At 47.3% G+C, this 23,889-nt stretch overlaps 1 protein-coding gene across 1 annotated transcript; it reads right to left on the bottom strand.

Annotated features, from left to right (window-relative positions):
- Positions 1-1,527: 1,527 nt before the first annotated feature.
- LOC114607696 (uncharacterized) lies at positions 1,528-21,883 on the bottom strand. The gene is made up of 8 exons (XM_077916273.1): positions 21,621-21,883; positions 18,472-18,579; positions 17,228-17,311; positions 16,530-16,660; positions 8,732-9,113; positions 7,060-7,167; positions 4,418-4,501; positions 1,528-1,846 (listed from the first exon to the last, which is right to left on the bottom strand). The coding sequence occupies exons 1-8, from the start codon at positions 21,810-21,812 to the stop codon at positions 1,739-1,741; spliced, it is 1,197 nt and encodes a 398-aa protein (XP_077772399.1). The 5' UTR covers positions 21,813-21,883; the 3' UTR covers positions 1,528-1,738.
- Positions 21,884-23,889: the final 2,006 nt, after the last annotated feature.

Here is a 23,889-nt window from a genome sequence, read left to right as displayed (position 1 = left end):
GTGGCCGCAGTTGCGTACAAAAAATATCCTTTTGCATTTTTTGGTAACTCTCTACCTACGATTCCAAGTAGGAAGGCCTCAGGTTTTTTGGAGAAAGTTATCCTTATATTTTTTTCCCAGTTCATTGTATATAACATTCCAGAACTCTTTGATATTGGGGCATGACCACCACATATGAATCAGGTTTCCTTCAGAGAACACACACCGCCAGCATTTGTTTGAGATATTTTTATACATCTTAGATAGCTTTGATGGCGTCAAATACAAAAAAATGACAATCTCATTTTGATTGCGTGCAAAAGAAGCCAGATGATTTGCTTCCTCTGACTCACACTTGTGTGCATGAAAGGGTTAACCTGAGCTCTGAAGTCAAGTTGCCACTATGGGTAGAGCAGGCTCCCAGAAGCCTTTGCTTCCCCACCCTCCCGCTTTCTCTCTCTCTCTGCAGCTTTCCTCAAAGAAGGAGCCATGCAACTTGGCTCCCAGCTCAGCAAATGAATAATCTCTCTGAAAGGAGATTTCTACAGCCTGTATCTTTGCTAATGGAAAGACTGTGTGATTCTTTTGTAAGATAACCAAGTTCTTTCTTTTTAGGTCAGTTGAAAAATATTCTCCTTTATTTTACTGGCAGCAGATGGAGTCTTGTTTATTGTAATTTTCAGAAACTCTGTGAGTAAAGATCTAAACTAAGTGTCTGTGATTTATTCTAACCTAAGTCTTTTCATGGGGAACGTTTCTTTAAAGGTGGACGAGGGTAGATGTAAAATCTAACCATGTTTAAATGTGCTTGGAGCAATTGCCATTGTGCTAACTCTGCTGTGAGCTGTGCGGATGGAAGGAACTGTCAATTTCAGCTCTCTCAGGTTCTCATTTTTCCAATCTTAAATTCAATTCTCCGCACAGTTCTCTCCAGAGAGAGAGAGCCGAAAGGGTCTTCAGGTTTTATCATGACTGTACCTCTCTGTACTGTATTTGCACCAGGTTGCTGTCATGTCAGAGGCCAAGAGCAGCGCACTCTGTCTGCCCTTTAGCACATTGTACCTCCACAATTAAGGGACGCGGGTGGCGCTGTGCGTTAAGCCACAGAGCCTAGGACTTGCCGATCAGAAGGTCGGCGGTTCGAATCCCTGCGACGGCGTGAGCTCCCGTTGCTCGGTCCCAGCTCCTGCCAACCTAGCAGTTCGAAAGCACGTCAAAGTGCAAGTAGATAAATAGGTACTGCTCCGGCGGGAAGGTAAATGGCGTTTCTGTGTGCTGCTCTGGTTCGCCAGAAGCGGCTTAGTCCTGCTGGCCACATGACCCGGAAGCTGTACGCCGGCTCCCTCGGCCAATAAAGCGAGATGAGCGCCGCAACCCCAGAGTCGGCCACGACTGGACCTAATGGTCAGGGGTCCCTTTACCTTTACTTTACCTCCACTATTGTTAAAAAAACAAGCAAATATGCTCAGGCCAACATCTGGTTTGCTCATGTGTCATTTGGACCTGCCTCGCATCAAAGTCAGTACAGTACAGTTAACAAACACTTGGTTTTGGAGCAAAGAAGGTTTTTATTTTTGATTTTTGCAGGGCATTTTATCATTATACACTGCAGCCTTGTGGAAGTTATATGGGCTGGAAGACGTGAAAGAGAAACAGTGTAAAAAGCAAAGCGGAACTTCTAGATCCCTTTAACGTGAGGCTGGTGCAGAGAGCACCTTGGGACAGGGATCATTTAAACTTCCTTTTCTTATGGAGTTCTCTATCCAAACCGAAGCGCTCCTAAGGCAATCCTCACGCCGTGTCTCTTCACAAATCTTTTGGCTCCCCTCCAGAACCTTCTCCAGCGTCCCCTTGTTATACGACTCAGCTAAGAGATAAGAGAGAAAACAGTGAGTACAAACAGTGAGTGTGCATTTGCAATACTCATTTATTACTACACAAAGCCGATACAGTGGCACCTTGGTCCTCAAACTTAATCCGTTCCAAAACCAAAGCGTTCCAAAACCAAGGCACACTTTCCCATAGAAAGTAATGCAAGACAGATTAATCCGTTCCAGACTTTTAAAAACCAACCCTAAAACAGCAATTTCACATGAATTTTACTGTTTAACGATAGTAAGATCATGGCCACACATCAACTCCTGGCAAATAGAAGGGGAAGAAATGGAGGCAGTGAGAGATTTTACTTTCTTGGGTTCCATGATCACCGCAGATGGTGACAGCAGTCACGAAATTAAAAGACGCCTGCTTCTTGGGAGAAAAGTGATGACAAACCTAGACAGCATCTTAAAAAGCAGAGACATCACCTTGCTGACAAAGGTCCGTATAGTGAAAGCTATTGTTTTCCCAGTAGTGATGTATGGAAGTGGGAGCTGGACCATAAAGAAGGCTGATCGCCAAAGAATGGATGCTTTTGAATTGTGGTGCTGGAGGAGACTCTTGAGAGTCCCATGGACTGCAAGAAGATCCAACCTATCCATTCTTCAGGAAATCAGCCCTGAGTGCTCACTGGAAGGGCGGGTCCTGAAGCTGAGGCTCCAATACTTTGGCCACCTCATGAGAAGAGAAGACTCCCTGGAAAAGACCCTGATGTTGGGGAAGATGGAGGGCACAAGGAGAAGGGGACGACAGAGGATGAGATGGTTGGACAGTGTTCTCGAAGCTATGAACATGAGTTTGACCAAACTGCGGGAGGCAGTGGAAGACAGGAGTGCCTGGCGTGCTCCAGTCCAGGGGGTCACGAAGAGTCGGACACAACTAAACGACTAAACAACAACAACAACAACAACAACAAGACTTCCAAAAATTTCGAAAACCAAGGTGCAGCTTCCGACTGCTGCAGGCACCCTGGAAACAATAGCCGACAGCCGTGTCGGACGTTTGGCTTCCGAAAAACGTTCGAAAACCAGAACACTTACTTTCAGGTTTTTGGTGTTTGGGAACCAAGGCGTTTGAGTACCAAGGTACCACAGTACTGAGCTCTTAGGGTGCTTTCAAACTCTGAGTACTACCCCAGGGGCGGTGAACCTTTGGCCTTCCAGTTGTTGCGGAACCAACTCCCACCAGCCTCAGCATGTAGGGTCAGTGGCCAGGGTTGATGGGAGTTATAGTTCAGCCGCCCCAAAGTTTCCCCTGTCTGCATTATCCGGTCATTGCTCCTCTACTGCAAGCTACATGCAGAATTGCAATTTGCTTTTCACATTTCAGAACGGGACACATTTTTGTGCATGGGAAGAAAATTCACCTGAGCCCATCCTTTTAAAACCAAGTTTTAAAAGCCGCTAGCATTCGTCTTAAAGCACTTCTTAAATTTAGTCACAGTCATGTGAGTACAGTAACATTGAGCCCGAGAAACATAGAAAGAGAGAGAGAGAGAAATGTGGGTGATTATTGCTATTTTCCTACTTTGTACATATATGAGAGGGATGCGGGTGGCGCTGTGGGTAAAAGCCTCAGCGCCTAGGGCTTGCCGATCGAAAGGTCGGCAGTTCGAATCCCCGCGGCGGGGTGCGCTCCTGTTGTTCGGTCCCAGCGCCTGCCAACCTAGCAGTTCGAAAGCACCCCTGGGTGCAAGTAGATAAATAGGGACCGCTTACTAGCGGGAAGGTAAACGGCGTTTCCGTGTGCGGCTCTGGCTCGCCAGAGCAGCGATGTCACGCTGGCCACGTGACCCGGAAGTGTCTTCGGACGGCACCGGCTCACGGCCTCTAGAGCAAGATGAGCGCGCAACCCTAGAGTCGGACACGACTGGCCCGTACGGGCAGGGGTACCTTTACCTTTTTAACATGGTTTGATGCAGCCATGCGGGCAAGGGAAGAAAATTCGCCTGAGCCCATCATTTTAAAACCAAGTTTTAAAAGCTGCTAGCATTCATCTTAAAGCACTTCTTAAATTTAGTCACAGTCGTGTGAGTACAATAACATCGAGCCCGAGAGAGAGAGAGAGAGAGAGAGAGAGAGAGAGAGAGAGAGAGAGAGAGAGAAGTGGAAATGTGGGGGATTATTGCTATTTTCCTACTTTGTACAGGAGAGCATAATCATTATCCCATGCTTTCTCCCAAAGGAGCCTGGGCTGGCAAACCCATATATGATTAAAGCAACCTATCCTTTTAAAATATTATTATTATTATTATTATTATTATTATTATTATTATTACATATAAAAACAATTCCATTTACAAATTGTATTTACAAAAAATAGAAAACCCGACCATCTACTTCCTATCACACTCTGCACATGCTCAAAAGCATTTTTCATCCCAGAATCTGGGGATGAAAAACACCGGGAACGCTGTGCAGATCGGAAGCTGCCTACTGAGTCAGGACATTAGCAGTTATTGGCTCTGACTGGCAGCTGCTCTCCAGGGCTTCAGACGGGGTCTCCGCACATTGTACCCCCACCCCCACCCCTTCCCAAATTTCGCCAGCGCAAAATTTACCTCTTGATCCACGTCCTCACATTGCACGATAATTAAAGCCGGACTTTGCTGGGTCGAATAGAAGCCAGAGCAGTCTTTGTCCAGCTGTTTGAGGAAAGAGGAAAGGAGTAAGTCATCAGCGCTATAGAAAAGTCCTACGTCAAAGGCCCACAGAAGAAGTGATATGGGCCACATCCACTCTAGGCATTCCTTGATTGATTCGGTTTATTTATTTCATAAAATGTACACACCGCTTGAGTGCTAAACAAAGGAGGGAGAAACCTCAAAGAGGTTTGCGAAAAGAGAAAACAATAGAATAAAACATTGCAGCAATACTTTAAAAACTACAGAACAGCTCGGTCGGTTGGCGTATGAGACTCATGATCTCAAGGTTGCGGGTTCAAGTCCCACACGGGGTGAAAAATTCCTGCATTACAGGGGGCGGGACTGGATAATAATAATAATAATAATAATAATAATAATAATAATAATAATAGTATTTTCTTTATACCCCGCCCTCCCCAGCCGAAACCAGGCTCAGAGCGGCTAACAGTAAAAGTAACACAGTTTACATAAAATCACAATCAATTAATTGAAATACATTCTAAAATCAATTCATTCTAAAATCAGTTCAGAATCAAATTAATGGCAACCATTGGGCTAGAGTTCTGTGAAAATTGCCATAGGAGTGGGTCAGACTGTGCCCTGACCAAAGGCCTGGTGGAACAGCTCCATCTTGCAGGCCCTGTGGAAAGATGTCAAGTCCCGCAGGGCCCTAGTCTCTTGGGACAGAGCGTTCCACCAGATCGGGGCCATGGCTGAAAAGGCCCTGTCTCTGGTTGAGGCCAACCTAACCTCCCTGTGGCCCGGGATCCCCAAGATGTTTTTGTTTGAAGACCGTAAGGTCCTCCGTGGGGCATACCAGGAGAGGCGGTCCCGTAGGTACGAGGGTCCTAGGCCGTATAGGGCTTTAAAGGTTAAAACCAGCACCTTGAACCTGATCCTGTACTCCACTGGGAGCCAGTGCAGCTGGTAAAGCACCGGGTGAATGTGATCCCATGGCGAGGACCCCGTAAGGAGTCTCGCCGTAGCTCCCTGCCACCCAAAAAAAGTTTTACACATGGGCAGAAATTAAATCATTTTGTTTGTTTATATCCCATCTTTTTAACCCAAGAGCTCAAAGTTGCACAGGTGGTTTTCCCTCTCCTTTAATTCCCACACAACGACCCTGTGAGGTAGGTTAGGCTGAGTGTGAGTGACTGGCCCAAGATCACCAAGTAAGCTTCATGACAGAGATGGAGATTTGAAGGCGGGTCTCCCAGATCCTAGTCTCATGCTCTAAGCACTATGCCACACTATTGAGATTTGTCTTCCAAAGCAACTACTCTATTGCGAACTTAAAAATGGAAAGCGTAATGCTGGTGGTCAACAAAAGAGGTTTAAAGACTGTCTCAAGGCAAATCTTAAAAAATGTAGTATAAACACCAACAATTGGGAAACACTGGCCTGCGAGCGCTCCAGTTGGAGAACATCCTTTACCAAAGGTGTCATGGGAATGCGTTCTATGTGGGGCAACCTTTGAAGGTGACCCGGAAACTACAACTAATCCAGAATGCAGCAGCCAGACTGGTGACTGGGAGCAGCCGCCGAGACCATATAACACCGGTCCTGAAAGACCTACATTGGCTCCCAGTACGTGTCTGGGCACAATTCAAAGTGTTGGTGCTGACCTTGAAAGCCCCAAATGGCCTCGGTCCAGTATACCTGAAGGAGCGTCTCCACCCCCATCATTCTGCCCGGACACTGAGGTCCAGCGCCGAGGGCCTTCTGGCGGTTCCCTCCCTGCGAGAAGTGAGGTTACAGGGAACCAGACAGAGGGCCTTCTCGGTGGTGGTGCCCACCCTGTGGAATGCCCTCCTGTCAGATGTCAAGGAAATAAACAACTATCTGACTTTTAGAAGACATCTGAAGGCAGGCCTGTTTAGGGAAGCTTTTCATATTTGATGAATTACTGTCTTTTAATATTTTGCTGGAAGCCGCCCAGAGTGGCTGGGGAAACCCAGCCAGATGGGCGTAGTATAAATAATAAATAATAAATACTAATGCTATTAATAACAATAATAATTAGCTTTGAAGACACTCGAACTCAGGACGCAAGGGAGAAACATGCTAAGAGAAAGGCACGCTTGGCAAATCCACACCGTGATCAACCCCTGCCCGGAAACCAACATCCCCACTGTGGAAAGACGTGTGGATCCAGAATTGGCCTCCACAGTCACTTACAGACTCATTGTTAAAACCGTGTTTATGGAAGACAATCTTACTCGGCTACGAGGGATCGCCAAAGAAGAAGACTATGTTTAGGGAAGCTTTTAATGTTTAATGCATTACTGTATTTTAATATTTGGTTGGAAGCTGCCCAGAGTGGCTGGGGAGACCCAGCCAGATGGGCGGGGTATAAATTATTTTTATTATTAATATTATGCCACACTGACTAATAATGTCACCTGGATTCCCAGGCTTAAATGGGGGGCGCAGGGCTTGGGAAAAGAAAGCTTATGTGGAGGAACTCTGCCACCTTGCTAATTTATTTGCAGACCCAGCTGCCGTTAAAGGCAGTGAAAAGTTGGCAATATCTTGTGGCGGGGGGCACCCAGACTTACCCCATCCTCTTTGTATTCACACTGGGAGACATTTTTCTTCTCTGATGTGGAGCAAACTGTCTCCTTGATAGAGAATTTTATAGGCTGGGTAGTTTCACCAGAAGCATCCTGTGGAGATATTGAGCAAAACGGATAGAAAAAAAATACATTTAAAGAGTTTTTTAATGTCCCTCTTCAGCCAGGCTCCCAGAGCAGTTGACAGATACTGGAAAAGACAGTCCCGGTCTTCAGTTTTTACAATATTGAAAAAGACACGACACAAAAGGAGGAATGGACTGGGAGGGAGGAGGAAAGAAGCAAACTCGGGTGCAAGATCTTTGCTACCAATTATCAACCGGGAGATGGAAAAGTGCAAGGAAAAGAGGAAATAAGTGTATCTGCCGTGCTCCTAGAGTGAAGAACTTCCTGGAAATGATATATAATGAGATTAAAAAGATGTTGAAATACACATTCTTAAAAAAACCAGAAGCATTTTTACTTGATATTATAGGCCAATACATTAATAGACAAGATGTCAAACTGTTCTTATATGCAACGACAGCAGCAAGGATATTGTTAGCCCAGAAATGGAAGCAAGAAGAAATTCCGACGAAAGAAGAACGGCAGACAAAATAAATGGACTACGCAGAACTGGACAAAATGACAGGAAGGATTCGAAACCTGCGGGACCAGAGATTTACAGAAGATCGGAAGAAGTATATGAATTATTTGAAGAGCAACTGTAATTGATAGATTACGCGAGTAGGACTACAATGAGTTTTGTAAGGAGAAATATACGAAGTGTTACAAAACAGAAAAAGACAGAGATATTGGTTATTAGTTTGAAATGGAATAGGGAAAATAAGAAATGAATGCTGAGAGATTAGGCTGGAAAATTTTCAGACAGGACTGATGGAAGTAAAAAAAATTGAATAAGATGTAAAAGTGCAGTGGTACCTCTGGATGCGATCGGGATCCGTTCCGGACCCCGTTCGCATCCTGAAGCAAACAAAGTGCAAGTAGATCAATAGGTACTGCTCCAGCAGGAAGGTAAACGGCGTTTCCATGTGCTGTTCTGGTTCGCCAGAAGCGGCTTAGTCATGCTGGCCACATGACCCGGAAGCTGTACGCCGGCTCCCTCGGCCAATAAAGCAAGATGAGCGCCGCAACCCCAGAGTCGGTCACGACTGGACCTAATGGCCAGGGGTCCCTTTGCCTTTACCTATACAGTGGTACCTCGGGTTACAGATGCTTCAGGTTACAGACTCCGCGAACCCAGAAATAGTACCTCGCGTTAAGAACTTTGCTTCAGGATGAGAACAGAAATCGTGCTCCGGTGGCGCGGCGGCAGCAGGAGGCCCCATTAGCTAAAGCGGTGCTTCAGGTTAAGAACAGTTTCAGGTTAAGAACGGATCTCCGGAACGAATTAAGTACTTAACCCGGAGGTCCGTACTTAACCCGAAACTGTTCTTAACCTGAAGCACCGCTTTAGCTAATGGGGCCTCCTGCTGCCGCCGCGCCACCGGAGCACGATTTCTGTTCTCATCCTGAAGCAAAGTTCTTAACCTGAAGCACTATTTCTGGGTTAGCGGAGTCTGTCACCTGAAGCGTCTGTAACCCGAGGTACCACTGTAGAAGGAATAGTTGCTGCCTGATAGACTAGATGATGGAGACAAGCCAAGGAACTACGTACCCAGTCAGGCTGCGGCTCGGCTTCCAGCAGTCGGAAGGCAAATTCCGGGTTTTGCTCCTGGTTGTAGGTGTCCACGGCCGCCGCCACCACCTCCTCGTAGCTGACGGGGGTGCGGGTTGTGGGGGCTGCCGCGACCACCGCGATGAGCAGCAGAAACAGCTTGCATCTCTCCATCTTCTTCTCCATCTGTGCTCTGCTCTTCAAGGTATCCTCGGTTTGGTACCTTCCTTGGAATTCAGAGGCAGAGCTCGCTTTTTTATAGCCCAGGGCACCCCATGGCCCTCTAACCCCCCTCCCCTGTGGGCTAACGTCCTTCGGCTGAGGGTGCAAGTGTGGCTTCTCTCGCCCGCCCCCCAGGAAGTGCCAGTTTATGTGGGTCCAACTGAAAGGTGCGTCGGGAGAGCGGCTTCTGAAAACCCTCCTTGCAAAATATCACTGAAAGGATGGGGAAATCCAGGAAGGAGGACTCTGTCTTGGGAAAGGTTGAGGCCACAGGGGAGTCTCTGCCTTCTCTCGGATAGGAGATCGAATCCTGTTGCCACATCTTGCCACAAGCTGTACATGCCATAGACAGGAATGGGGGGGAGCCTGTTGATAGTCCTGATTCTCAAAGGCTGTGTTCGTACTCCAGTCTTCTGAGTCCTTGCTGCATTCCCAGCGCTCCGTTTTCATTTATTTATTTTTTAATTCACCTTTATTGATTTAAAAGATCATCTTACATATATATTACAGATTGTTGCTGTTGTTTAGTCGTTTAGTCATGTCCGACTCTTCGTGACCCCCTGGACCAGAGCACACCAGGCACTCCTGTCTTCCACTGCCTCCCGAAGTTTGGTAGCTTCGAGAACACTGTCCCACCATCTCGTCCTCTGTCGTCCCCTTCTCCTTGTGCCCTCCATCTTTCCCAACATCAGGGTCTTTTCCAGGGAGTCTTCTCTTTTCATGAGGTGGCCAAAGTCTTGAAGTCTCAGCTTCATTATCTGTCCTTCCAGTGAGCACTCAGGGCTGATTTCCTTCAGAATGGGTCAGTTTGATCTTCTTGCAGTCCATGGGACTCTCAAGAGTCTCCTCCAGCACCAGAATTCAAAAGCATCCATTCTTCGGCGATCAGCCTTCTTGATGGTCCAGCTCTCACTTCCATATTACAGATAGTTACATCAAAATTAATCGCAAAAATATAATAGAAAAAAGATCAAGAAAATAAAAATAAAAAGCAAAAAAGAGCTAACAATAAGAAATGAATATTGGTTATAACATCCTGTCTTTTCTAATAAAGTCTTCTGAAAGAAACTTTGTTGTACTTTTTCTATTGTCTTAATTTTATCGCACAGTTTGTTTTATAACTTTTCCTCTATATTCGTCTAGTATATTTATTCCATTTGTTTATGGAAACACAGAGAGCCAGTGTGGTGTAGTGGTTAAGAGTGGTAGTCTTGTAATCTGGTGAACCGGGTTCGCGCCTCCGCTCCTCCACATGCAGCTGCTGAGTGACCTTGGGCCAGTCACACTTCTCTGAAGTCTCTCAGCCCCACTCACCTCACAGAGTGTTTGTTGTGGGGGAGGAAGGGAAAGGAGAATGTTAGCCGCTTTGAGACTCCTGAAAGGGAGTGAAAGGCGGGATATCAAATCCAAACTCTTCTTCTTCTTCTTCTTCTTCTTCTTCTTATTATTATTATTATTATATACAAGTATCATTCAGTTCTGCTGGGATAACGTTATTATTACAATATAATTTTATATAGTCTTTGAATAGTCTCCATTCTCTGAATATTTTTTGATTTGGGGCTCCTCTGACTTTTCCGGTCAGCTTTGCTAATTGAAAGTACTCTAGCATGAATGATTGACAATCTATTATTGTAGGTGTTGTTTCACATTTCCAACTTCTGGCTATCCGTATTCTTGCAGCCGTAACTGAATACATAAGCACTCAGTTTTCAAGAACGTAATGACAGGCTACTGGATCAGGCCAAGGACCGCCTAGTAAAAAAAAAGGTAAAGGTAAAGGACCCCTGGACGTCCAGTCAAAGGCGCTCATCTCACTTTTCAGCCCGAGGGAGCGGGCGTTTGTCCACAAACAGCTTTCCGGGTCATGTGGCCAGCAGGACTAAACCACTTCTGGTGCAACGGGACACTAATGGAAGCCAGAGCGCATGGAAACGGCGTTTACCTTCCCGCCGCAGTGGTACCTATTTATCTACTTGCACCAGTGTGCTTTCGAACTTAAAATACTTAATTCCTGAGTCCAGGTCACTGGCTCACCCTAAAGGTAAAGGCACCCCTGACCATTAGGCCCAGTCATGAACAACTTTGGGGTTCCGGCGCTCATCTCGCTTTACTGGCCGAGGGAGCCAGCGTACAGCTTCCAGGTCCTGTGGCCAGCATGACTAAGCCGCTTCTGGCGAACCAGAGCAGCACATGGAAACGCCATTTACCGTCCTGCTGGAGTGGTACCTATTTATCTACTTGCACTTTGACGTGCTTCCGAACGGCTAGGTTGGCAGGAGCTGGGACAGAGCAACGGGAGCTCACCCTGTCGCTGGGATTCGAACTGCCGACCTTCCAATCAGCAAGCCCAAGAGGCTCAGTGGTTTAGACCACAGCACCACCTGCGTCCTACCCAGCATGCTTTTCTCATAGTGGCCAACCAGATGTCTGTGATATTCAGAAACATTTCTACCTCTGATTGTGGAGGCCCAGCCCAGCCATCTAGGCAAGCAGCCATCAATTTGCCTCTCCTCCTTCTCCATGAATTTGCCTAGTCCTCTTCTAAAGCCATCCAAGTTGCTGGCCATTCCTGCCTCAAGTGGCAGAGAGTTCCGTAGTTTAACTATGCACCGGATGAATAAGCCCTTTCTTTTCTCTGCCCTGAATCTTCACACATTCATTGGATTCCATGGATTCTAGCATTATGAGAAGGAGAATGGCTTTTCTCTACCTGCTTTCTTGATGCCGCAAATCATATTATAACCACCAACGGGTCGCCTTTTCTCTAAACATAGAAGACCCAAACGCTGCAAGCTTCCCTCACACAGAGCACCATTTGATCTCAGACTGGGGCTGAACTGGGGTGGGCAAGTGGGGCAGCATTTTTTTAAAAAAAGTTTTTTATTAACAATTTCAACATGACAATTATCAAAAGAAATAATCTTCATTATTTTCCCCCTTTTTCCCCTCCCCCCTCCGCTAAAAACCCTCCCCACAAGACCTCCCTCAGCTCCTCTCTCTGATTTCTCAACTCATGTTATTCTCTGCATACTGTAAAACTGTATATATCTTTTTATTATCTTTCTCCAGTAGTAAAGTATGGAAGTGAGAGCTGGACCATAAAGAAGGCTGATCACCGAAGAATGGATGCTTTTGAATTCTGGTGCTGGAGGAGACTCTTGAGAGTCCCATGGACTGCAAGAAGATCAAACGCATCCATTCTGAAGGAAATCAGCCCTGAGTGCTCACTGGAAGGACAGATCCTGAAGCTGAGGCTCCAAGACTTTGGCCACCTCATGAGAAGAGAAGACTCCCTGGAAAAGACCCTGATGTTGGGAAAGATGGAGGGCACAAGGAGATGGGGACGACAGAGTACGAGATAGAATCATAGAATCATAGAGTTGGAATAGACCACAAGGGCCATCGAGTCCAACCCCCTGCCAAGCAGGAAACACCATCAGAGCACTCCTGACATATGGTTGTCAAGCCTCTGCTTAAAGACCTCCAAAGAAGGAGACTCCACCACACTCCTTGGCAGCAAATTCCACTCTCGAACAGCTCTTACTGTCAGGAAGTTCTTCCTAATGTTTAGGTGGAATCTTCTTTCTTGTAGTTTGGATCCATTGCTCCGTGTCCGCTTCTCTGGAGCAGCAGAAAACAACCTTTCTCCCTCCTCTATATGACATCCTTTTATATATTTGAACATGGCTATCATATCACCCCTTAACCTCCTCTTCTCCAGGCTAAACATGCCCAGCTCCCTTAGCCGTTCCTCATAAGGCATCGTTTCCAGGCCTTTGACCATTTTGGTTGCCCTCCTCTGGACACGTTCCAGTTTGTCAGTGTCCTTCTTGAAGTGGTTGAACAGTGTTTTCAACGCTACCAGCATGAGTTTGACCAAACTGCAGGAGGCAGTGGAAGACTGGAGGGCCTGGCGTGTTCTGGTCCAGGGGGTCATGAAGAGTCGGACACGACTAAATGACTAAGCAACAACAAATTTTGGCCACTCTTGAAGTATGGCAACTTTTCAAGTGGAAAAAAACCGTGACTTGTAAACAGTTCCTTTTCCCACCCAAATTTGTATTTCTTTTTTAAAATCTGCAAGTATACTGTTGAAGTGATAATGTCCAGGAGCCATCAGGGAGGAGGAAATTTCAAGCGATCGTTTAAACCGTCAGGTGTGGCTTTTACCGCTGGCTTCAGAGTGGGTTGGCACACAGGGCTGGCACCAGGAGAGGTGGCTGTTTGGGGTTTGGTTTGTGGCCTGGGTTTCTCTTTTCTTTTGGTAAAGAGTTGTGCAAACTGGGCTTCCAGTTGACTGAATCAGCATGAGGGTTGAGGAACCTTCCTGAGCGACCAGTTTCTTTGATGGACCTGATCTAACACTTAGGAAACATTTCTAAATCCCTGGCTTAAAAGCTCCAGTTTCTGTCCCCGTCGCTCTTTGCCCTATGCTCACAAGACTGAGAAAGGGGACGATTTATTGTTTAAACTTTGTATTTTGTTGTTTTAGAAAAACCGTTTTCTGTGCACCACCATGATAGTTCCAAATAGTGGCCGGTTTATAAATTCGCTAAACAAACAAGGTGGAGGGATCTCATTCTGTGGAGGTTTTTAAGCAGATGTTGGAAGCCAGGAATTTTTTGGCTGTGATTCCTGCATTATAGGGGTTTGAATTACAAAATCACCCTCGGGATACCTTCCAACTCTACAATGTGTTGATTTTATGAAATAGATCATGTTTTCTCTCCCACATTCTCAGAGCCCTGTACACGTATAGTCTCTGTACAGTCGTACCTTAGTTTTCGAACAGCTTAGTTCACAAACAACTTGGACCTCGAATGCCGCAAACCTGGAAGCCGGTGTCCCGGTTTGTGAACTTTCCCTCAGAAGCCAAATGTCCGGTGTGGCTTCCGATTGGCTGCAGGACGCTCCTGCAGCTGATCAGAAGCTGCACCTTGGTTTCTGAACGTTTTGGAAGTTGAATGGACTTCCGGAACGCGTTCTGTTCAAAAACCAAGGTTTTGACTACAGAATCTAGGACTTGCCGATCAGAAGGTCGGCAGTTCGAATCACCACAACAGGGTGAGCTCCCGTTGTTCAGTCCCAGCTCCTGCCCACCTAGCAGTTCAAAAGCACATCAAAGTGCAAGTAGATAAATAGGTACCACTCCAGCGGGAAGGTAAACGGCGTTTCCGTGTGCTGCTCTGGTTCACCAGAAGCAGCTTAGTCCTGCTGGCCACATGACCCGGAAGCTGTCTGCGGACAAACACCGGCTCCCTCGGCCTATAGAACAAGATGAGCGCCGCAACCCCAGAGTCGTCCACAACTGGACCTAGCGGTCAGGGGTCCCTTTACCTTTACCTTTTACCTATCTGGCTAGCTGGGGCTGGCTGGGGATTGTGGGAGTTGTAGTCATGGAATCATAGAATCATAGGCTTATCTAGTCCAACCAAGAAGAATCAATTTTTATTCATCTTATTGCTTCCAAATAATGATAACATCCACACACCCACTGCGACCCCTCCTGAGCCAAACAGAGGCAGCCCAGCACAGTGCCTTCTAGACGATGATGTCCCATGGCTAGGAATTATGGGACTTGTAGTCCAACAACATCTGGAGGGCACCCTGTCGGTTGCTCCAGGTTTTAGGGACATGACAGTTTTTTCTCAGCCGCTCTGGAGGAACTGCACATCAGGATTGAAAGCATCACCAAGACTTCATCTGCAGCAGCCTCTTTGAATTTAATTTGTACAGGTGTGCCAAGCAATGTCCAGTTGCGCTCAAGCTGGCAGGAAGTGACAGGAATAAGAAGGGGGAAAAGAGCAGTTTCCCCACAAGGCCATGAAAAATATCCCCTCAAGAAATAAAGATTGTTGTGGTAAATGGAGAGAAGACAAAAATCCGAGCGGGAAACCAAAATAAGAGGTTTTTTTATGTCAAATTTTTTTTTATTGAGTTTTACATTGCAAATTTAAATTCAGACATTAAGCATCAACATCATCATTTAGAATTGTTTTAAAAAAATACTCCATTTTCACCATAGTTTTTCGTACATTGCAAGTATTACTCAAAGCGTTTTTATTTTATTTTTTGCATGCAAAATAAAGTGGCTTTTTTGAGAAGAGGAAGGAAGAGGCTCGATCAGTCTACACCAACCACCTGTTTTGAGCTATCAAAACTCCCATCAGCCTCTGCCAGCCTGACTGGACTGGGGCGCACTGACCCTGGTAGGGTGGAAAGTGAGGTGGACAACAGGAGAGGAACCCAGTTAAATGGTCGAGAGAAAGGGCTGTAGCTCAATGGAGGGGGCCCAGCTGAAGGTCCAAGGTTCGACTCCCCAGTGGAACTCCCTGCCTGATATTCTGGAGCGCTGCTGCCAGTCCGTGTAGGCAACACTGAACCAGATGGACCATTGGGTGCAATTCGAAGCAGGGCAGCTTTCTGTGTTCCTAAACGACTGGTGGAGGTAGAGCGAAGGATGGATTGAGCAGCCCATTCTAGTTTTGACTCTGTTGTAAACAAAAATTGCCCTTTCCCCTTATGGGGTATCCAAGAGCCCATATTGAGTCCATACGTGGGTTCCCTATTGGTAGGAGAGAATAACAGAGGCCAACCAGAGAATATTGAGAAGCAAAGCAGCTAGTAAGCTTGATCTTTATTGATCTGTTGCAACAGGGTGCTCCCCTCACACGCAGGAGAGGAGGAGGAACCCAGAAAAATGGTGTGCAAGGCCTTATAAAGACTTTTGAAATTGCCACCCTGTAGATCAAGACCACCCCCAGAAACATCATACATACATCACAGAAGGGGTGTAACCTAAGACCACCCCTCAGATACATCACACCTACATCACAGAAAAGGCGGTCTAAAACAGAATTTTGAATATTGTTTTTCTCCGGTTGTTGTTTATCTCCTGTCTGGCAGGTTACTTGATTGGATTGCCCGAGGAGCCTGGCCGATCTTTTGTCGTGATAAATACTTAGTTCCTGGGCCAGGTCACAGGCTCACACCCTATTCCAACACAGACATACCCTTAAGACGGGATTTGTGAAGGAAAAGACAATGGGGAGGCTTTTCCACTTTGAGCTTGCAGAGAAAACATTTGGTCAGTTTGGGACAGCTTGGGAATCAAAATGGTTCCAGGTTGGTCTTCCTGTGCTGATCTATGTATGTGCGGTTATGAACATTACCATATATCTAAGACCTCCAAATTCCTATCACAACTCCATCCTTCCGGTGAGTTCTGCAAAGGCAACACTGAGGAAGAGGCTGGCAGGCAGGGAGACGCCCTGGACTGGGTGGAACTAGGAAGGCGGAAAGGTGGAGGGTATCAGAGGACAGAATCGGGTTGGATGGGCAGTGGCTCATTTTCCCGAATGGACCAGCCATCGCTGCTGCGTGTCTCCTCCGGCATGACTGATGGAAGTTCAGGTGGGCACTGGGTTGGTGATCGCTGGCAAGCGTTACCAAGGCAACAGGGTGGTGGGCAAAAGGAAAATCTGAGGAAGGGTGAACAGGTCGGAATGGGAGAAAGTGTGTGCGAAAGCGACAGAGAGGAGCTTTTTACACGTTCCTCGGGATTTCTCCATCTCAATAGCGGACTGTCCCTCCCACCATGATTCCCTTGCCCTTGAGGATTTTGCGGAAACCCTTCTTGACACCCTTCTTGATCTTCTTAAACTTCTTCTTCAGCCAGGACCGCTTCACCCGTTTGGGCTCAGGCTGCAGAGGAGAGAAGAAAAAGAGCTTCCTGTTAGGATCTCGTCCCTCAGCGGGTGGACTGTGGATCACCAAAATGGGCACCAACTTGCCTGGTTCTACCTCTCTCTCTCTCTCTCTCTCTCTCTCTCTCTCTTCCCTCTCTTGGCTGTTGTTTTGCTGCCAGGTCTCAGTCCTCCTGGTTGAAATGCTGTGGGATAACTAACCTCATATAACCAGCTTGCTTAAGTCTAATTAACACATGAAAGGGTTAAGACCATAGAGTAAGCTGTCCTGCCAGGCTTAGCTATGTCCATTTCCCCTCACCTTGCGGGGAATTAGGTAATCAAGCCTTTGTTCCCTTTCAGTCTATCTGATGAACTCAGCAACACTGAAGCTGATCTGGAGTAGCTCAGCTGATAGAGCACGAGACTCTTAATCTCAGGGTTGTATGTTCGAATCCCGTGTCTGACCGTTTCGGAATTGGGTGAGATCCATGGGGAACTCCTTTCACACATGACAAATTGGTTAAAAGGACGTTACGACGTCAACCCCTTCCACCTCAGAGGGTGCCCCGAAATACTGTCTTACCTCGTCCTCTACGGCTTCACAGGTGACAATGGCCACAGGTGGATTCTCAGCCAGGAAGTAAAAGCCAGAGCATTCCTTGACCACCTGCAAAGGGAGGAAATGGGAGGTAAAACCAAGGTTGGTGCCAGGAGGAGCCTCCCTCTTTGGGGGTTGAGCTTTGCATGCAATTAGCCCCTGGTTAGAACCCTGGCACAGGGTTCACCAACGTGGGGCCCAGGGGCGCCCAGGGGCCTACCAGTGTGCTGTGTGTGTGTGTGTGTGTGTGTGTGTGTGTGTGAGAGAGAGAGAGAGAGAGAGAGAGCGAGAGAGAGAGAGCAGGAAGTATAGGAGTGTGTAATAATAATTTAATAATAATAATAATTTATTATTTATACCCCGCCCATCTGGCTGAGTTTCCCCAGCCACTCTGGGCGGCTTCCAATTGAGTGTTAAAAACAATACAGCATTAAATATTAAAAACTTCCCTAAACAGGGCTGCCTTCAGATGTCTTTTAAAGACAAGATAGCTACTTATTTCCTTCACATCTGAAAGGAGGGTGTTCCACAGGGCGGGCGCCACTACTGAGAAGGCCCTCCCTTCAGACGTGACTTCGTACTGACATGACGGCAAGCATGGTAAGTCCATGGGCTGAATGTGTACATTTGTTGTGGCATCTGTGAGTGTGGCACATGTGTGCAGTGCAAGTCTGGGTATGTCCACACATTGGCACAAGACTAATGATGACTACGCTGGTGTCAGGATGCTGTCAGCAGCTCCCGGCTGGTTGCCCGGGAAAGTACAGTATATAGACAAGGAAAAGTTTCTTAATGTCCTTTTTCATTTCAGTCTTTACAGAGGGAGGCCATCAAATGCAGCTGAATGTTGGGAGGTTCAGAGCTGTAGTGATCAGGTGGGATTGCTATGAGGAATTATAAAAAAAATAAGGAGCAAGCCATTTGTGTCTGCGATGAAAGCATTGTGTTGACTGGGTTTAAGCCATTTTGATATGATTTCTGATCAGTCCACGCCTCTGCATCTCTGTCTTGATGCTTGAGAAAACCCTGTGGGATTATGCCTCAAAATACCAGTTGCTGGGAATTTCAGAAGGGTAGGGTGCTGTGATGTTCAGGTTCTGCTTATGGGCATCCCATAATAGCCGCTGTGAGAACAGCCTGCTGGACGTGACCTCGAGAAAGCAGCCCGTGCGCAGATGCAAGCCGTGGGCTGAAACAGATTCCTCGCCCCCCACTTCGCCCGGCCTTACCCCTCCGTCTCTGAAGCTGCATTCCTCCACGGGGCGTTCCTCCTCTGCCAGGCACTCGGTTTCTTGGATTGTGAAATTCAGCTCTTGGGCGCTTTCGGAACTCGCATCCTGAGGCAAACAAGAGCAACCAAATCAGAGCTGATAGTCCAAAAACCACGCCTGCGACTAGTGGGGAGCGCGATTGATATCGCCGAACCTGCTGTCCTTATTTGCATCAATCGCGCAAGCATTTCAGGCAGGTGTGTTATGAGAATTATAAGGTCTATGATGTAAAATAAATGTTCATAAATGTACCAGGCAAACACATACATAAATGTATAAACCACATGTCTGAAAACAGTACAGTCGTACCTCGGGTTACAGACGCTTCAGGTTGCGCAATTTCGGGTTGCGCACTGCGCCGAACCTAGAAGTACCGGAACTGGTTGCTTCTGGGTTTTGGCACTTGCCCATGCGCAGAAGCACCGAATCACGACCTGTGCGTGCACAGACACGGTGCTGCGGGTTGTGAACGCTGCAGGTTGCGAACATGCTTCCCGCACGGATCGCGTTCGCAACCCGAGTTTCCACTGTACAGGAAAACAGTCCTAAAGCCATTTTGACTCTTTCAGTGACCTCAAATATTCCTCTGCAGTTTGGATGGAAATGGGGAAAGCCTCCCCATTGTCTCTGTGCTCACAAATCCTGCCTTAAGGGCACATTTGGGTATGAATAGGGGGAGCCTGTGACCTGGCTCAGGAATTAAGTATTTATCATCACAAAAGAATGGCCAGGCTGCCCAGGTGAACCCATCAACAGGTTTCCTGCCAGACAGGATTCTGCTGTAGACCACCCCTTCTGTGATGTATGTATGATGTTTTGAGGGGTGGTCTTGAGCTACCACGGGATGCGGGTGGCGCTGTGGGTTAAACCACAGAGCCTAGGACTTGCCGATCAGAATCCCCGCGGTTCGAATCCCCGCGACGGGGTGAGCTCCCGTTGCTCGGTCCCTGCTCCTGCCAACCTAGCAGTTCGAAAGCACGTCAAAGTACAAGTAGATAAATAGGTACCACTCCAGCGGGAAGGTAAACGGCGTTTCCATGCGCTGCTCTGGTTCGCCAGAAGCGGCTTAGTCCTGCTGGCCACATGAGCCGGAAGCTGTACGCCGGCTCCCTCGGCCAATAAAGCGAGATGAGAGCCGCAACCCCAGAGTCGTCCACGACTGGACCTAATGGTCAGGGGTCCCTTTAGGGTGAGCCTGTGACCTGGACTCAGGAATTAAATATTTATCATCACACAAAAATGGCCAGGCTGTCCAGGTAAACCCATTAACAGGTTTCCTGCCAGACAGGATTCTGCTGTAGACTGCCCCTTCTGTGATGTATGTATGATGTTTCTGGGGGTGGTCTTGATCTACAGGGTGGCAATTTCAAAAGTCTATATAAGAGCTTGCACACCAATGTTTTGGGTTCCTCCTCCCTCCTGCATGTGGTGAGTGAGGACCCTGTTGCAACAGATCAATACAGATCAGGCTTACTAGCTGCTTTGCTTCTCAATATTCTCTGGTTGGCCTCTGTTATTTTCTCCGACCGATGGAGAACCTAGATAAGGACTCTATACAGCCTCTTGGGTATCCTATAAGGGAAAAGGAGCAGTTTTTTCTTATAACAGTAATCACATGATATTATGATGAGGGCTGATCTGAAGACCTAAGTGATTCTGATTGACATTGGGTCACAACCGCTAAGATTGCAGTGATCCTTCAATTGGTGAATAGAAATGTATGCAGTGGAACCTTAGATTTCGAACATAATCCGTTCCAGAAGACCCTTCGACTTCTGAAACGTTCGAAAACCGAGGATCAATGGTCTGGCTGCAAAGTCAATGTGGGGGAAATGAAAAATGAGCCTTGGAAGCCGTTAGACTTTTGAGGCAGGTTCGAAAACAGAAGCAGGTTTTTTTCCAGGTTTTTGGCGTTTGGGTTCCGAATTATTCGGCTTCTGAGATGCTCAAAAACCAAGGTTGCGCTGTAATCTGGAAGTGTATAAAAAACATTGCTTCGCATGTTTGTTCTTTGCAGCCTTCTCCTTATTTTTGAGACTGTCCCTAGGCATTTGTCTTTCAATAAAGGCCTATCTTTTCACCTGGAAAGTGCATTCTTTTCTTTCGGGTTTCTGTGAGGGATGCCTCCAGCCTAGGAACTCCCTTTTAAATTTCTCCAGGAGTACCAGAATAGGGGGAGTCTGATACATTGAGTGGCTTCCTTCCTTCCTTCCTTCCTTCCTTCCTTCCTTCCTTCCTTCCTATCTTTCTCTCCTCTCTCCCTTTTTCTCCCTTCCTCTTCTTCCTCCTTCTCCCTCCTTCCTTCCTTCCTTCCTTCCTTCCTTCCTTCCTTCCTTCCTTCTATCTTTCTCTCCTCTCTCCCCCTTCATTCCTTCCTATCTATCTTTCTCTCCCCTCTCTCTTTCTCTCCCTTCCTCTCCTTCCTTCCTTCCTTCCTTCCTTCCTTCCTTCCTTCCTTCCTTCCTTCCTTCTATCTTTCTCTCCTCTCTCCCCCTTCATTCCTTCCTATCTATCTTTCTCTCCCCTCTCTCTTTCTCTCCCTTCCTCTCCTTCCTTCCTTTTCTCCCCCCTCTTTCTTTCTTTCTTTCTTTCTTTCTTTCTTTCTTTCTTTCCCTCCCTCCCTCCCTCCCTCCCTCCCTCCCTCTCCTTCCTCCCTCCCTCTCTCCCTCCCTCTCCTTCCTTCCTTCCTTCCTTCCTTCCTTCCTTCTTTCCTTCCTTCCCAGAGGGAGGATGGAAACAGGTGCACAGCTCGCCTTAGGCTAAATATACACCGTGCAGTCAAAACACATAACCTCCCCACATAGAATCCTGGAAACTGTAGTTTACCGCTCTCAGAGTGGCAACGCCCAGCACCCTTAACAAACCACAGTTCCCGGAATGTTTTGGTGGGAAGCTGATATGCTTTAAAGATATAGCGTGTCCACACCCTTAGCATCTCAAACCTGCCTTCTGGTTTATAAAACCCCAGAACGTGCCGTGCACATTGACGGCACATGCCAGCCTTCCCCAACCTGGTGCCCCCAGATGTTTTGGTCCTGGAAAGCACAGCTGCAGCCTGAAACATGTCCTCCGGGACACCAGATTGCAGAAATCGCAGGTGGACTTACCCAGTTTGGCTGAGGGGCGGCTTTCAGAAGCCGATAGGTGAAGTCTTCGTCTGCTTTTTGGTTGTACAGGTCGACAGCGAGCGCCGCGGCGTCCTCGTAGCTCAACGGTTCCTTCGCAGGAGGCAAGACGGTGGTTGCGGCAGCTGCCCCAACCAAGAGCAGGACTCTCCAGAAAGAGCTCTCCATCTTCATAGCCTCCGATCTATCCCTTCTGCCGGTGGCTTTTGGGAGCTGAGGTAGCCTGTTGGGTCCAGGAGTCTCCCTTTTTATGTGCGGTCAATTGCATGGATCGGGTGCTGATTGGTCAGCGGCCTGGGGTTTCCCCCGCAAACCAGTGACTCAGTTCCTATGTGCTCATGAGAAATTCCGGTGCCCAAACTTAAGCAACATTGAAAAATATTTTGTAGGTGGGAGGGAGGGGGAAGGTGTCCTTTAATGTTCAGTCTGGGAACTGGGCTTGGCCTGAGAAGTACATGAGGAAGTACATTTCATACAAGGAAGGGGCTTTTTTTAATACAGGTTGCGCCTTTTCTCATTTGAACAGCTCTTTCGAAGTTAACCTGTAACTGGAAAAATCTCTGCATGCCTCGTCTTTGCGAGCTAATAGGCACTTGTGGGCAAGCTATGTGGCAGATGCTAGGAATGTAAGAACCTTCTGAATCCAGTCAATTCTGTGTCCAGGGCAGCTGTTTACCAGCTCCATCTGGTACGCAGGATGAGACCCTCCCTGCCTGCAGACTGTCTCGCCAGAGTGGTGCATGCTCTAGTTATCTCTCTCTTGGACTACTGCAATGCGCTCTACGTGGGGCTACCTTTGAAGGTGACCTGGAAACTACAACTAATCCAGAATGCGGCAGCTAGACTGGTGACTGGGGGCGGCTGCCGGGACCACATAACACCGGTCTTGAAAGACCTACATTGGCTCCCAGTATGTTTCCGAGTACAATTCAAAGTGTTGGTGCTGACCTTTCAAGCCCTAAATGCCCTCGGCCCAGTAGACCTGAAGGAGCGTCTCCACTCCCATCGCTCTGCCCGGACACTGAGGTCCAGCTCCGAGGGCCTTCTGGCGGTTCCCTCGCTGCGAGAAGCCAAGTTACAGGGAACCAGGCAGAGGGCCTTCTCGGTGGTGGCACCCGCCCTGTGGAACGCTCTCCCACCAGATGTCAAAGAGAACAACAACTACCAAACTTTTAGAAGATACCTGAAGGCAGCCCTCTTTAGGGAAGTTTTTAATGTTTAACAGACTACTGTATTTTAATACTTTGTTGGAAGCCGCCCAGAGTGGCTGGGGAAACCCACCCAGATGGATGGGGTATAAATAATAAATTATTATTATAATCAGGAGCTGAGCACAAAATCAGACCCTCCAAGTGCCCCTATTTTCCAGGGACAGTCCCAGATTTACAGAAGCTGTCCCAGTTTCTGATTTCACCCCGGAATGTTCTGCTTTTCCTTAGGACATCCCTATTTCCATCGGAGAAATGTTGGAAGGTATGGAGTTATGCGACCCCCCCCCCCCGAGCCAAGGAGATAAGTAACTAGACAACCTTTAGAAGACATCTGAAGGCAGCCCTTTGTAGGGAAGTTTTTAAATGTTTTATTATGTTTTTATACATGTTGGAAGCTGCCCAGAGTGGCTGGGGCAACCCAATGAGATGGCCGGGCTATTAATAATAAAATTATTATTATTATGGAATAGGTTACAGGGATCAGCAAACTTTTTCAGCAGGGGGCCGGTCCACTGTCCCTCAGACCTTGTGGGGGGCCAGACTATATTTCGAAGAAAAAAAATGAATGAATTCCTATGCCCCACAAATAACCCAGAGATGCATTTTAAACAAAAGCACACATTCTACTCATGTAAAAACTGTTGGGAATCATTCTGCAGAGAAATAGTAGGGATGTTTGTACAGTGGTACCTCAGGTTACGTACTTAATTCGTTCCGGAGGTCCGTTCTTAACCTGAAACTGTTCTTAACCTGAAGCACCACTTTAGCTAATGGGGCCTCCTGCTGCCGCCGCGCCACTAGAGCACGATTTCTGTTCTCATCCTGAAGCAAAGTTCTTAACCTGAAGCAATATTTCTAGGTTAGTGGAGTCTGTAACCTGAAGCGTATGTAACCTGAAGCGTATGTAACCCAAGGTACCACTGTACCTTTAAGAACAGTTTCTGTGAGCTCTGGGCTGATTGGGTACAGCTGGCCATGACTACACAAGAGAAAAGCTGCAGTTTGAACTCTGCCTGCAGAAAAAACACCCACAAGCTTTG

This window comes from Podarcis muralis, chromosome 12 (assembly GCF_964188315.1).
Source record: "Podarcis muralis chromosome 12, rPodMur119.hap1.1, whole genome shotgun sequence".
NCBI classification, from domain to species: Eukaryota; Metazoa; Chordata; class Lepidosauria; order Squamata; family Lacertidae; genus Podarcis; species Podarcis muralis.
The sequence above is the reverse complement of the archived record's forward strand: the minus strand, read 5'-3'. Positions and strand labels throughout refer to the sequence as shown.